Source organism: Scomber japonicus, chromosome 22 (genome assembly GCF_027409825.1).
Source record: "Scomber japonicus isolate fScoJap1 chromosome 22, fScoJap1.pri, whole genome shotgun sequence".
NCBI classification, from domain to species: domain Eukaryota; kingdom Metazoa; phylum Chordata; class Actinopteri; order Scombriformes; family Scombridae; genus Scomber; species Scomber japonicus.
Window position 1 is genome coordinate 8,706,614 of NC_070599.1, and position 15,232 is coordinate 8,721,845.

At 35.4% G+C, this 15,232-nt stretch overlaps 2 protein-coding genes and 1 long non-coding RNA gene across 3 annotated transcripts in view; 1 reads left to right on the forward strand and 2 right to left on the reverse strand.

Moving 5' to 3' along the window:
• Positions 1-15,232, reverse strand: part of LOC128383336 (interferon-induced very large GTPase 1-like) — a 30,093-nt gene that overhangs the window by 6,982 nt on the left and 7,879 nt on the right. Inside the window, exons 4-5 of the mRNA XM_053342959.1 lie at positions 726-980; positions 109-369 (exon numbers count right to left, since the gene is read on the reverse strand). Coding sequence (XP_053198934.1) covers positions 109-369; positions 726-980 — 516 coding nt within the window. The remainder of the gene's footprint in view (positions 1-108; positions 370-725; positions 981-15,232) is intronic.
• Positions 1,136-1,855, reverse strand: LOC128383338 (uncharacterized). Its single transcript, XR_008323893.1, has 3 exons — positions 1,735-1,855; positions 1,313-1,373; positions 1,136-1,205 (listed from the first exon to the last, which is right to left on the reverse strand). It is a non-coding gene; the product is annotated as an uncharacterized LOC128383338 (long non-coding RNA).
• Positions 5,114-9,315, forward strand: LOC128383337 (fucolectin-1-like). The gene is made up of 5 exons (XM_053342960.1): positions 5,114-5,189; positions 6,663-6,948; positions 7,588-7,742; positions 8,649-8,931; positions 9,161-9,315. Exons 1-5 carry the CDS (start codon positions 5,129-5,131, stop codon positions 9,309-9,311), a joined length of 936 nt encoding a protein of 311 aa, XP_053198935.1. The 5' UTR covers positions 5,114-5,128; the 3' UTR covers positions 9,312-9,315.

Genomic DNA, 15,232 nt, shown 5'->3' on the forward strand with positions numbered 1-15,232 from the left:
CTGTCTTCTGTCTTTTTATGGACTCCATAGTGCAAGCAGGTGTGCATTTACATCTTGTGTTATTTCTTATTGTGTCATCATACTTATTTATTTTAATGTTTTACTTACTTGTGTGTGCAGATGTTACAGCTGGCTTGCTTCTTCCATTCTTCAGTTGTGTAGAAACTTGGAGGGAGTAACACACCCCTGGCCTCAGTCTGCTGACAGTCAGGTTGTTTGTGTGTGTTGTCACTTCTTGCACACAGCTGTCTTCTTCACTGCAGCAAGTCACAATGTAGTTCTCCACTTCACCAGCAGGAGGGTCCCAACACAGAGACAGTGACTCACTGCTGACCTGAGTGACTGTGACCTGCACTGGAGGGCTGGGCTCTGTGGGAATAATATAACAATAATAGTTTAAATTATTACTGGAAATTCAGGCATTCTCAAATGTGTGCTGTTTTCTAGCAAAGCATACGAGATGTGGCAAACAGAAAGGCAGCAAACTATAACCTCACACAATTTATGCAAATACATATTTTGCATTTTTTTTTCTCTTTAGTCTGACACAAACTTGAATACTGTGTGATGAACTGAGAGGATACCTTAGTGTAAGAAGTAGATTCATATATGTTAAAGTTATAAAGAAACATTCGGTGAACTCAGCAACTACTCAGCCAAAGCTTTAGTGTATTGGTAAATAATTTCATTTTAATTCTAGCAACATTTAGTTATTTCAGATTTACCTGTGCAGACAGATACACATGCTGCTTCGCTCTGATTTCCATTGTCTGCTCTCCTTGTGATTCTGAAAGTATACTCAGTCCCAGGAAACAGTCCATCAACATCTACAGTGCTGGAGTCTTCTTTGATCACACTGCCACTGTGTGTGTCACAGGAGTAATCAATATGTAGTTTGTACCTAACAGGTGGTGCTAAACCAAGAGAAACAGTCTCACTGCCAGCATGGAGAACTGTTAAATCTCTTGGTGGAGGAACATCTGTCATATGAGAAAAGAAGAAAAATATCTCATGTTTATAACATGTTTTCAGTCATGAAAATGTGCACAATCTACTGGCTTGAATAGTATTTATTTATTCCTCTCTACTGACAATAGATAGCTTCAGGCTGAACTTCTGCATCATTCACACTTACAGTCAGTTGCAGGAGAGTTTTCTTTCTCAAAGCTATGCTCATGGGAGGCATCTGGTGCATCATAGAACTCCTTGATAATTGAGAGAAATATGAATCAATCAATAACTGATAGCACAATATGTATATACTGTGTAATGTAATTTCATTATCTGTATTATTTTAAATTATTTTCTTTACCTCCTCTTCCTCTGTGTTATCCATGGTGGGTACACTCTCAGTCATCCCACACTGCTTCTCACTACAAGTAATGGGAAAGCGTTCTGTAAGTTTACAAAGTTATGCAGCCAGTAACTCTTTATTTTTTTTCTAAAATCGATCGGTGTCAGCAGTTAAGCCATAGCTTTCAAATGTAGTAGGGTAAAAGTTACAATATTTCCTTCTGAAATGTTACTCCACAATAACATAGAAAGTGAAATGAAATGGAAAAACAAGTGAAAGTACAAATAATTCGCAGTGAGTTTCAGGATAAATACATGTACTTAGTTACATTCCACCACTGTATTTTACCATGTTTTCTTTTCCTTTTTTCACTTTCAGGTCACCCACATGTGTAAGCAAAGGAAAAAAAGCAGTTAAGATGAAAAATCATGGTGACCCACCTTTGTAAGACTGATTCTTCCATGGCACAATGACATCCTTCTTATATCCAGGAGCTTACATCTGCCCTATATGCAATACTTTGTAATGTGTTGTAGAGTGAGAGTTTGGCCTGAAATTAAAGCACTGCACCCTTTCCCAAATGCCAAACAAACAGTTCAGGATTCTCCTTTTATTCGGCAGTCAGTTGCAGTAACTTTCTGTTTCATTTCCCAGAAACAGTGTGTTTTGTTAAGAGTCAGGAAAATGAAACTTAACTCTCTGTTTGCAGGCACATTAAAACACATTACTAAACCTGTCTGTCCCCATTCAAGTTTTATTCAAATATCATACTACACAGTGATTGAACACATAATAATTAAAAGGGTTAAGTTGACAAGTTTCAGTAATACTTTTCATTTTATTAAAATATAGATTTGTTAAAATAAAAAAAGAGACAACAACAATATGGAACTTATTGCATGTATTTCACTATACTTTAATGGACTGTTCATAGAACTTTGGATGTAATTCATGTTAATGTGTTACATATTACATGTTACACAATAACGTTAATCTTTTACCTTTAACCTTTTCCTGCCCACAGATTCTTATTACACATCCTGCTATGGGGGAGGGGTGAGTTTCCAACATATTTTTGTTGAGGCATTTTCCTATTAGAAGAATATGTATAAACCCTCACATGTGTAACTGGACTTATTTCAGTTTTTCATTTTGATTGAAGTATTTATGATAAGATTTTCAAAGAGTTCTAAAGAAGTTGGACTTATCACAGCTTTACCAACTTTATATATGCATGATAAAAAGGGATATAAAAAAAGATATTAAAAGATACATATTTTGGGGAAAAAACTGCATTAAAAAGTGTTCTGGAAATGCCACAATTAGCAGAGTTATTCTATGACATGTATGTATTGTAACAATTCCAAAGTTTTGGATGCAATATTAAGTTGAGTAATCACCTGTAATACGTCACTTGGTGTTTTCATGTGGCTTTACAATAAACAATTCATAACTAATGTGCAAAGATATTTTTCAAGAGAGGTACACCTTCCTTTTTAATATATGTAAGACATTATTCAATCCAGAGCATGCATGATAGATGATTGTAAAACCAAGCAACAATATAGACATAAGAGGAAAAGGCTGTAATGGATTAATATATTTATCTTAGATTTTGATATGACCTGGTATCAGCAGAAATACAACAGGAGCACAAATGTAACACAAGATGACTGTTAATTATTAAGCTAATTCATTAATTACACTAACACTTGAATGGATATAGTGTCCTACATTAGCACAAGTAAAACAGTTATTTCACATGTGACTCTTACTAACACCAGGTACCATGTGGTCAAATCAGTATGGTGGTGAATGCACCTTCACCTTGAGACTGAGTCCCCTTGTCTACACTGCTATCTCTTTATGCAGCTGTTATAACATAAAGATAAGACCTATGAGATTAAACCTCATCAGTGAGGGAAATTAAGCATTACAGCTGCAAAAGAAGAAACCCGAGAGGTAGAGAGGAATATGATATAAACAGAGAGAAAGGTAATAGTATACAGATTGAGAGAAAACAAAAAAGATTTAAAGTTAGAATGATACACTATATAACACTAACTGGTGAGCGTATATATATATGTGTAATAATCATACAGGGCAGGTGATAGTAGATCAACAATAATTTCTTTTGTTTTCTTAGTGTTGAAAAGCAGGTTGTTTACTGAACACTAGTCAGTCAGCCTTCGGACCTCCTCCCTGTAAGCTGTCTCATCACCTTCACTGATCAGGCCCAGCACTGTTGTGTCATCTGCAAATTTAATGATGACATTGGTATTGTCATTGAAGCCCGTTAGTTTAGTCTGTTTGGGTAGTGGCACAATAGTGTAGGTTTTAAGACAGGTAGGGACAGAGCACTGCAAACTACTTATACTCATTGTACTCATTTAACTCAACGTTAAATAAATCAACATGTAGTGGATATGAAACTAAATATAATAGCCTACAAAAATTCACATGCCAGCAGAAATATGCCTCTCAACTCAGTTTTATAGAAAAAAAGCTGATATTTGTGGTCAACATACTGTAGGTTCACCATAGACATGCTGGGTAATATAAAAAGAAAATGAAAATCCTACCCCAATACCCACTTGTGAATCAGAAATGTAAATCAGTCAACAGAAAATGTAATAAAAAATACAAAGAGGTAGACATATTCTAGATCGGTGTGTTTTGAACAACAATGTTGGCATGTCATGACATGATTCATGCCTTTTTTCAAAGTGAGTTCTGGAACACAGTAACGGTAAAATAACATTTATAAAAAAATATTATTGACCAAAATTGCAGTTTGTAAATTGAGTAGTTAAACTACAAAAAATAACCCAAAAAGTAGTTGAAATACTTGAGCGCAGCACAAAATATGAATGTAGTTTAACTACCAGTAAGTTACAGGAAATTGTAGTTCAACTATGTAGTTCAACTACTTGTAGTTTAAGTCTCCCCAACACTGTGGACAAAATATTTGCAATACCATTCAATATAATGGACTCCACTGTTGGGGTCTGCATGAATGTTAAATGTGCCACACACACACACACATACACAGAATATAAATGTCAAATAAGTCGACCACTCGAGACAAAACGTTTCTGTTTTTTTTTCATTAATACTCACACACTGACTCGGTTAGTCGTTTTCTGTCACACCAGCTCATGTTCTTTTGCTGCTGCTACAGTATTGCTTTTATTCTTAAATATATAATCATTATCTACATGCATTCATTAATATTTCTCCACTGGGGAGAAGTAGGAGGACTGAGCCCTTTGTTTCACCTGTTGCCATGGTGAGTCATGTTATCTGCGCTCCATTGATGAGGGCTTGGTATTTCCTCATGCACGAGCTTTGCTCAGGGTTTACTTGCTCAGAGTTGATTGGACTAACTGTTATCTCCTATTCAGAAATTGAAAACTCTGTGTGACAGCTCAGAGTCAGTCGTTTGTTGAACTTGCTAACTGAAACAGGCCCCTGATCCTGCACATAAATACCACTGTCTGGTTCATCAAATCAGATTCATTGGGACAGCAGAAACAGAGGCTGCATATCTTCTTCTGAGTTTATTTTGCACGTTAAGGTATGTGGTAGTTACTGAATAGCCTTGTCTCAAATATACAGTTATGACAATTATTTAATTTTATGTGTATTGTTCAATCAATCCATGATTAACTTTAGAAGATTAATCACATTTGTATGCATTTTGGGTATCCAGTGTTTCAAACAAATCATTTAATTGCTGGTCAGTTATGAACTTAATACAATAATGATGTTGACAATGTAAATTTCTTCAGTGTGGTTGTATTATTGAAGATGTAATCTGTCTCAACCAGAACAATGAAAACTGGTTCAGTTCTAATGCTGTTCTTCCTGGGGACATGCTCGGCTTATGACTACAGTAAGTATCATCTAGCTATGCCTGGTATATATGTAATTAAACATGAATAAGCATGACCCCAAAAATCAATAAAGAATTGAATTCATTAAGAAAACCCAGTGCCCTGACATAAATAATTAGTTAATGTGAAATGAAGTTAGTGTAGTGACCATGAAGATTGATGCGTCTTACATGTTTTAAGCAGATTGATTTAAAACATTTTCTCTCTGGTCTTAACCTCTAAATTAAAATCTAAAATGATAATCTAGGATCACCACGCATCACACAACTTTAATTTTGTAGAGAAATGTTTATGTTATTTTCCAAACAAATGGTTAGTTTTATGCATAAATGTAAATGTAAATGTACTTTATTTATACAGCCCTTTACAACAGTCCTTTCGGTGTACCAAAGTGCTTTACAGCAGGTAATAAATAAAAAGAGGAATAAATAAAAAACAATTAAAAACAATAAAATAACAGTGAAAAAAATAATTAAAACAAAACGAATAAGATAAAATAAGATAAAATGAAATAAAATAAGATAAAAGTGTCATACTACTGGGTGTTAAAAGCCTGGACTTGAAGAGGCCCAGGTGAGGAATAGTATGCATCTCGGCGGGGAGCTTATTCCAGAGCCTGGGGGCAGCAACAGAAAAGGCTCGGTCACCCCAATGCTTGTACTTTGACCTGGGCAGTTCCAGCAAGAGTTGATTTGTTGACCTCAGAGCTCTCCCAGGATTACGAACAGTTAAACATAACAAAACAAAACAAACAGTTAAGCATAACACAAATCAAACATAATATGTTGTATGTAGTTTATGTTATGCAGCGAAAGATGATGAATCCTTGTTCATCCTATCATACAATCCCTAAATATATTCATTCCAGTATATTCTACTAATTTCAGATGCATTTAATGTGTAAATTGCAGTAGAATTATGGCCTTGCACATCAGCAGCATTGTCAAAAAACATTTTCAGCAACATTTAAAAGAAAATCAATGCATATGCGATTGACAGAAAATAACTATTAGGCAATTTATTGGCTGAAACATTTATTTAAAATTAAAGCTTGTATAATTAGAAAATACATAGCCAGAAATGACAGATTAAAAGGAGTGAATATTAGCCTTATAGGAGGCACAAGACTCCAAACTGTTGCTTCATAAATGTTGGATGTAAAAAAAAAAGAACAATTCTTCACATCAACTTAAAGGTGATGATAAATCATTGTGTTCACAACGTGTCACCAATGCCTGCAAGATTTTATTTATTCAGGTACAATCATGTGATAAACAGCAGAATTACAGCACCAGTCTAGACCAACTGTCTCTATGGCAACACTGCTAACATGACTGACAACAAAGTATTCAGATCAGACTAATGCAGACCACAGGGTGGGCACATAGAGGTTTACAGGTGTGATATAAATTCCTGCACAGTGATAATTATTAATAAACTTTGGGGAGAAAATGTGTTTTTTTTTTATACAGAAAACGTGGCTTTGCGTGGAAGAGCGACACAGTCAGATCGTCTGGAGCATATATTTGCATCTGCTTCCAACGCCATTGATGGAAACCGTGAATCTAATTATAACGCTGGTTCATGCAGCCACACTAAAAAACAGACCAACCCCTGGTGGAGGGTGGACCTGCTGGAGTCCTACGTGGTCACTTCTGTTGTCATCACCAACAGAGGAGACTGCTGTCCAGAACAAAGCAATGGGGCAGAGATTCATATTGGAAACTCTATACGAGACAATGGTGTTGCAAACCCAGTGTAAGTGAACATACAGTAATTACTCTTTAAATACAGAACTTCTGACTGAAAACTGTTAAGCAGATGTTGTAAACCATCCAGATCCTCATGTAGCCCGTCTACCCTGAATATTTGTAGATGGGGCCCTAAGTTCTTGATCCAAATTAACTTGGATATAGTAACTCTGATTTACTTAATGTTATTCATATTGGTTTACTAAACACACCCAGACACCATTTTAAAATGAAAAGAGGGCTTTTCTTACTTTAATTGTAAGGCAAAAATAAATAAAAAATAACATTAACTAAAATCTTAGGTGTGTTCCCTATTCTTGCTTCAAATTACATAATCAATTTGTTTGTCCATCCATTTCCTGTGACAGACAGTGTAAATGGACACACCCATGCAGACTGTCTATGTGTGTGAGGTCAAACCAAATGTAAAATCAGTCAGGATAATAAATCTTCCACCGTACCTGTGAAAGACAACCAGCTGTTTGTTGTTTAGCTGGACAACATGCTGCTCAGTAATATAAGAAGTAGAAATACAGAGACCCATGAATTATGATTAATATGTAAGAAAAAAATATTAGTGATCTTTTGGATATTTTTTATTACATAAAATACTTCATTCATACACTGTTTCCTCTCTCTTTTTCAGTGTTGCTGTAATTCCCAGTATGCCAGTAGGCACAATTCACACAGTAACTCTTACAGAACATGTGGAGGGACGTTATGTGACTGTAGTTTTACCTGGTCCAGAAAGGCACCTCGCACTCTGTGAAGTGGAAGTCTACGGGTATCGTGCTCCAACTGGTGAGCCACACAAATTCGATTTACTATGTGATGTTGGCACCTCATTCACTTCCTGCTGCAAATACATATATGCTTAGCAGTCTGGTATCTATTTGAACTGAGACTCCATTTACACCTGGTATTAAAATGTGTTCAGGATCTAGATGCATTATCTGGATAATCACATCCAATCAGTTGATCTTTTCATTTACACCTGTTGTTAAAATGTCTTCTTGTTTTATCAGCTGTTCCTTCCTTGTGATTAGCTCTTAGCTCTTAGATCTCTCAGTGGAGCTGGCAGACAGCCTTTACAGAGCTTGCTTTAGCTGACAGGAAGAGCTTAGTGACGTCACACCTGGTATTATAATGCCAGGTGTATCTGGGAAAGGAAAACAGATGTTAAAGCAGCGTATAAATGAACACACACTGTGAGTAATTTAACATTCGAAGGTTTTTGGCTCATCTTGTGATCAACTATCATCCAGTCACAAGTCTGACAGATATGCTTAGCTAATTTGCAAATTAAAATGTAATCATAATGTGGCACAAATGAGAAAAGCAGGACTGAATGTCATTATTCAGAAAATGTATTCAGATTCAGAACACATTTTAAACACATATAATGTGTAAATTTGACCATAGTGAATGAAATGTTTTTTAAATTATCCATATGATGAATTATATGAAGAAACAATTCCTAACAAAAAATGTGTTGAATGATAAAGAGAAAAATAAAAATAAACATTGGATTCTGATATACAACATCAAATCTGGCACATTTTGTACTGTCAACTGCTGGTGCATCCGTCAAGTTTGAGCAACATGAACCTGCATAATTATACATAATAATACATAAACTTTGTTCTGCAGATAGAAATGAAAATTAGGTATCAGTGCTGATGTTTGCAAATGTGTCCTTTTATACAGGAGAGAACCTGGCACACCAAGGAAAAGCTTCACAGTCATCATTGGAATCATATCTTGGCAATGCATATAATGCTATAGATGGGAATCGTGCCAGCAAGTATGAAGACGGCAACTGTGCTTGCACAAAAAGCGAGCTCAGTCCCTGGTGGCGACTGGACCTGGGAAAAACCCACAAAGTGTTTTCTGTTAAGATAACCAACAGAGATGTTGTCCCAGAACAACTCGATAGAGCTGAGATCCGCATTGGAAATTCTCTTTCAAACAATGGAAACAACAATCCCCGGTAGTTGACAGTTCATTAAGTAATTGATTATTAATCATTATTATTATTATTATTATTTATTAATTAATCATTGCTATTATTATGACTAAAAATTGGTCAATATATAGATATTAATCATTAGGTTTATCTGCAGTAAATTATATTTATATTAACTTTTCATGGCAACATAGTATCCATGTATTGGACTGATCATTCAATAAGTTAACAGTGTATTTTATTTTTCTCCCAGGTGTGCTGTGATCAGTCACATCCCTGCAGGTTTTACCCAAACGTTCCAGTGCAACGGGATGGACGGTCGCTACGTTAACATAGTCAATCCTGAAAGAAATGAGTACCTGACCCTGTGTGAGGTGGAGGTGTATGACTCTGTATTGGACTAGATCTGATTAGATTCAAAATGTACAACAGTGGCAATTTACATAGCCAATATTTAGCTGTTTTTATAGATTCTGGTAGAAATCATATATTAAATTTAACTTATGACATTGACATCATTAGAGACAACATATGGTTAGATCATCAAAGCTGCATTAATACATGTTTGATCACTAGGGGGCAGAATAATTCCAAAACATGACAAACACAACCCCAACATAATAATCTAGTCCAATAAATGTGTTATGGCTAATATGTTAACAAAGAGTTGCCCATTCACACATCCTGTCAACAACAACAACATTAGCATTCATTTGGAGTCATGTATCTGCCTGCAGGATGAATGTGAATCCATTATTCAGTCTTCTTTTAACTCTAGTTTGGTGTCCATGACTCCTGAGAAAAATATCTGATGAAGGATGAGGATGAAGAGCATCCTCCAATTCATGATGTTATGTCATCTACAAAACATGCATCTTGCGTTTTTGATTTCACATAATTCTATTTTTTCTGTTATTAATCTTTGGGTTTGGCACCTGGACATTGGCTCTGTCACTTCCCACCTTCCATCTATCATCCAATATGTTTGAATTCATGCTCAACCTTCTACCCAAAAAGAAATGTACACCTATCATACGTTGACAACATAAGTCAGTAGTGTTGAAACATTAGTCTGCTTGCATTATTAAAGGCTGCATATCAATCAGTGTGCTCCTGTCTTTTCTCTCTGAAGTGTACTTTGGGTTTTGTTGGAATTATTGTACATAAAGTTATCTCATATTTACCTCGTTCTATAATCATTAACCTTTATAGCCTACAAGCATACTGTTTTAAAGTTGTTTTTCAGGACTTGTGACCCTGCTCAGGAGGTCTCCGAAGTGTGTGTGACCACCTGTGACCAACTTGTGACCCTGCTCAGGAAGTCTCCAAAGTGTGTGTGACCACCTGTGACCAACTTGTGACCCTGCTCAGGAAGTCTCTGAAGAGTGTGTGACCACTTGTGACCGACTTGTGACCCCCACCCTTTAGAGCAGTAATGACTATGTAAATTAGGGATGGTCCTGAACCAAATAAAAACCAAGGGTTCTGCAAGGTTTGCTCAGAGCAGGTTGGAGATTGGAACTGAGCAGATCTCTGTCCGTTCTCCTTGCAAGTAGAAACTCTAATCCTGTTGTGTTGTCTTCCTTTGTTTGATATTTTAAGTGTTTTAGGTTGCCTGAACCTGACAGGTTTATCACAGCTTTTTCAGCAGTGACACCAAACCATACAGTGTGTAAAACCAAAACAATAAGCAAAACAGACTAAAAGGCTTTGTTAGTTATAATTATGGTTATAATTCAGAGTGTTGCTTTTCACATTGCTGAATATATGCAGACTCGAGTTTTGAGAATAGGTTTAACAAAATATTGTGGAGGGAGCTTCATCTCTGTCATTTCTCGACTTTTGTAGCTGCAGAGAGATTGTTAAATCTAGCTGGTTGAAGCCGAGCTATCCAGAAAAAGAAGGATAACGTGACAGACGGAAAGACGTGACAGTGGAGCAACTTGAACCTGTGAGTTATGGTCTAACTAGTCCCTGTCCACTTATTCAACGTACTTAAATAAGTAATAATAATAAGTAATTAAACTCTATTTTAGTCAATGTGTCAGCTTCTTTTTTTGCTGGACGTCGGAGCACGGCGCATCAAATCAGCACAGAGCAGATCGTGCGGGACAGGAAATCGTGTACAAAATACAAAATAAAACACCGGGTTAATTTTCAAAATAGAATGCACCGTGTTTACGGTGGATCATATTTCCTTCACTACAGGTCTGAAGTACAGGTCCGAGGTTTAGATATAAAGTTTATTGTGACTTTGCTACTACTGTGTGGGCTAACAAAATAATAATAATAATAATAATAATGATAATGATAATAATAATAATAATAATAATAATAATAATAATAATAAAGCTGCTTGTTTTCATAGACAGATACACAGATTTGATGAAAACCACATGTAAGAGACAACACAAATATGGACCTTTCTGAATGTATTTCACTGACTGTTCAGTCAGATTTAATTCATAGAGAAGTTGCAGCTCGAGTTTTAACCAGAACAAAGAGATCAGAGCACATTACTCCAGTTCTAAAGTCTTTACACTGGCTCCCAGTCAGCTTTAGAATAGATTTTAAAGTTCTGCTACTGGTCTACAAATCACTGAATGGTTTAGGTCCAGAATACATGAATGACATGTTAGTAGAATATAAACCCAGTAGAGCTCTGAGATCTACTGACTCAGGTCAGATAGTTGAGCCCAGAGTTCAAACTAAACATGGTGGAGCAGCTTTTCGCTGTTATGCTGCACACAACTGGAACAAACTACCAGCAGAACTGAAATCAGCCCCAACTGTGAACACTTTTAAGTCCAGGTTAAAAACATTTCTCTTCTCCTGTGCTTATGATGGAGCTCTCTCTGCACTTTACATTTTAATCTTTCATTTGCACTCTTTAATTTGCACTCTACGTCGTTTTAATGATTTTAAAGCTAATTTATTATTTTATGCTGCAATCATTTTATTTATGTCTTTCTATTTTTATGTACTTTGTTTTTATTATGGGGGGGTGGAGGGGTGGGGGTTAATTGTTTTAAGTTTCTCAAATTACATGTTTTTCTGTTTTATGTAAAGCACATTAAGTTGCCATTGTGTATGAAATGCGCTATATAAATAAAACTGCCTTGCCTTGCCTTGCCTTTCCTGCCCACACTTTCTTATTACACACCCTGCTGTGGAGGATGTGTGATCTTTCACTTTATCCTGTCTTATTTTTTCCTTGTTGCATTTTCTCTACTAATAGATGACTATGTACAAACCTACACGTGGAGCAGCTCGTATTGCAGTTTTTCAGCCCCCTGTCTCCCTTATTAGGCTTTTGTTAGGCATGACTTGACTGAAGCTCTTTCTAATTGAAGTAATTATGATAACATTTTCAAAAAGCTACAAAGAGCAACTTTACTGATTTCATCACTCATGCGTGATAGATTGAGATATAAGAATAAAATGTAAATTATCAATATATTTCGCTTTGATCTTGATACAACACGTTTGACACAAGAATTAATTAATTGTAATAATAGACAAATGAACATGGTGACCTGTAGTATAAGTCTAACAGTTATATCAGTTGATATCACTGTTATTATCAACAGCACCATGTGGTCAAATCGGTATGGTGGTAAATACATCCTGAGACTGATCCCCATTGTCTCCAACTGCTATCTCTTTATGTAGCTGTTAAAATAAGATAAAGATAAGATTTGAAATGTATTGATACCATGAGTGAAATTTAATATTGCAGCTGCACCAGAAGAAACCTGAGAGGTAGAGAGGGAAATGATATTAATAGAGAAAAAGGTACAACAAAGGTATAACAAAACAATTTAAAGTTAGAATGATGTAGAATATAACTCTAACTGGTGACCATATATGTATGTTAATTATCCTAAATTCAGTTGAAGTGGGACAGTTGAAAATATCTTCAATTGTTTTATTCTTTATAGTATATATTTGTGTTTGTCTTCTGCATTAAATAAAACAAAACCAAGATCAAAATCAATCATGAAAATGAAAATATCCATGAGAGAGTGATCAATGAATGTAAGGAGGAGGAAATACATTTCACACTCTCAATCAATCACTTGAGGAAGAAATGTCAGTAGTCTCTCATTTGATGTTAAATGGCTTGTTTTTGCTTCCTCAGGTGTGATAATTTACCAAGTTGGAGGAATATCATAGCAAAATCATTGTTGAAGTGTATAGTTCTAGTAGTCTGAGGTCTGGAGGCTTACATCTGGAACTGACCTGGAATTTCTTTGTAACGCTTGGAAGTATGAATGGCACCCTTAGAAGCGTCATCACTGATCACAAGAGAAGAGCAAATGTCAGTGACAAGATTTTCTGTGTCATTCTGTCTGTATCTACCAAGACCCTCTGAGCAATGGAGAGAAGTCCAGTGCTCAGTGTGTTGATTGCCTCCTGCCTCACAAGGCGCTTTGCAGAATGGACACTATTTACCACCTATCAAACTCTTTTTTTTTTCTTTGCTTCTCTCTAAGAGCGAAATGCCATGTATCCTTTGCAGATATCTTGAATATATGTCTCTTCAAGTTACCACTCTCTCCTGTTTAGCCTTGTTGATAGCATTGTTCATGCTATTGATACTTGACTGAATGTGTCAATGGGGAGGTGGTGGGTGCATATTTTAACCTGATGATGGTGCTAGATGCAAAGTCACAGATCACTAAAGTCAGTAGGATTCTTTCTTTTAAAATTTCATGGTAATCCATCTAATATTTGTTGAATATTCCAGTTTAGGCCAAAGTGGTGGACAGATAATGTTGCACTCCACTTCACCAACAGGAGTGTCCCAACACAGAGACATTGACTCACGGTTGACCTGATACTTTGATAATACTGCCACTGTATGTATCACAGCAGTAATCTATGTGAAGTGTATATCTAACACACATGAATCAGTGGGTGCCTTTTCTTCAGCAAACCAGCAAACCAAAAGATGAACTGTTGTCAGTAAAGTAGAAAAAGGGACATTTAACAACTATCATATTAAAACTTTTGTAAAATTAATTTTATTGTGATGATTCACAAATGTCATTTATAGACAAGAAAATACATTCTCAATATTTTCTCTGTTCCTTTATGATTTCACAATGTTTGTATCTCCTTAAACACTGTGCTTTTAGTATTATTTAATTGTCATTGTATTACAAGACTTGATCATAATTTCAACTCACACTGATTATCATGTGGATATATACAATAATAAAAAATCCCATAAAATCTGTGGTGAACTAAAACAGGTTTACAAATCATCCAAATGCACTATGGGTCATATTACAGGCGATTACAGGTCAAAAGAAATTTCTGCTAAAAAAGGACAACAAGAGAATGTGATAAGTTTGATCAACTTTAAAAAGGTATAAGGTTTCATCTTTAACAATGTGTTGTATTTGAAAAGGTTGTTACATAATCTGTTGTGTCAAATCTTCATCTGAAAAGTAACTAAAACTGTCAAATAAATGTAGAGAGTAGAAAGCACACAATGTTTCTAGTAAATGAGTGGAAGTAAAAAGCAGTGTCAAATGGAAATACTCAAGTAAAGTATCTAGCAGCTGAAGCTTGTCAAGGGCTTGATAACGTGTTCATTATTAGAATCAGGGATGTTATGGTGGGGCAATACCTAAAACATTCAGGGCAGTACAGTAGCTCTCCAGCAGCAGGGTTTGTGACCACTGCTGATATGATCCATGCTCAGGAGGATTCAATCTGTCATCAGAAATAAAGATGGACGATTAAAAATCATTATTAATAATAATGAAAGTCTGAATAAAGTCAGTGTTACATATACCAACATAAGCCTATGTCAGTGTGTACAACATAAATGATTGAATGATTTTCAAGTTTTGCTCTCTTAACATTTTTGTCTTTAACTTCAATTCAATCCAGTTAAGTTCACTTGAGATGAAACATTAAAGATTTCATACAGTTGCTAATTGCCATATTTCTTATTTAATCAGATAACAGAACTAATAATGTATACATTTCATATACAGTGTATAATACATTGTGGTAATATGTTATACTTCACAGAAACAAAAACAATTATTCTGAGTAGAAACAATGTATATCATACTAAAGATTTTTTTAAACTGTCATGTGTACATTTTGAAATACAGACTACATTATCTTTTAATTCTTTAAGAGTAGTAAATAGACACCAGATACTTCACAGAAACACAGATTCTACATTCAGTAAAGAAAAATATCAGTCACGCAAAATCATTCAATGCAAGCTTAGATTGAATGATTGTAAAGTTTTAAACATGTGCTCCTTGCATTTATACTGAATCAAAGTATTTAAAGGTAT

Excerpts from the sequence above, each read along its gene's own strand:
- LOC128383337 (XM_053342960.1), top strand. The coding sequence starts at position 5,129 with ATGAAAACTGGTTCAGTTCTAATGCTGTTCTTCCTGGGGACATGCTCG. Across the intron at positions 5,190-6,662 it reads ATGCTCGGCTTATGACTACA|AAAACGTGGCTTTGCGTGGA; the intron begins GTAAGTATCATC and ends TTTTTTATACAG. Across the intron at positions 6,949-7,587 it reads AATGGTGTTGCAAACCCAGT|TGTTGCTGTAATTCCCAGTA; the intron begins GTAAGTGAACAT and ends TCTCTTTTTCAG.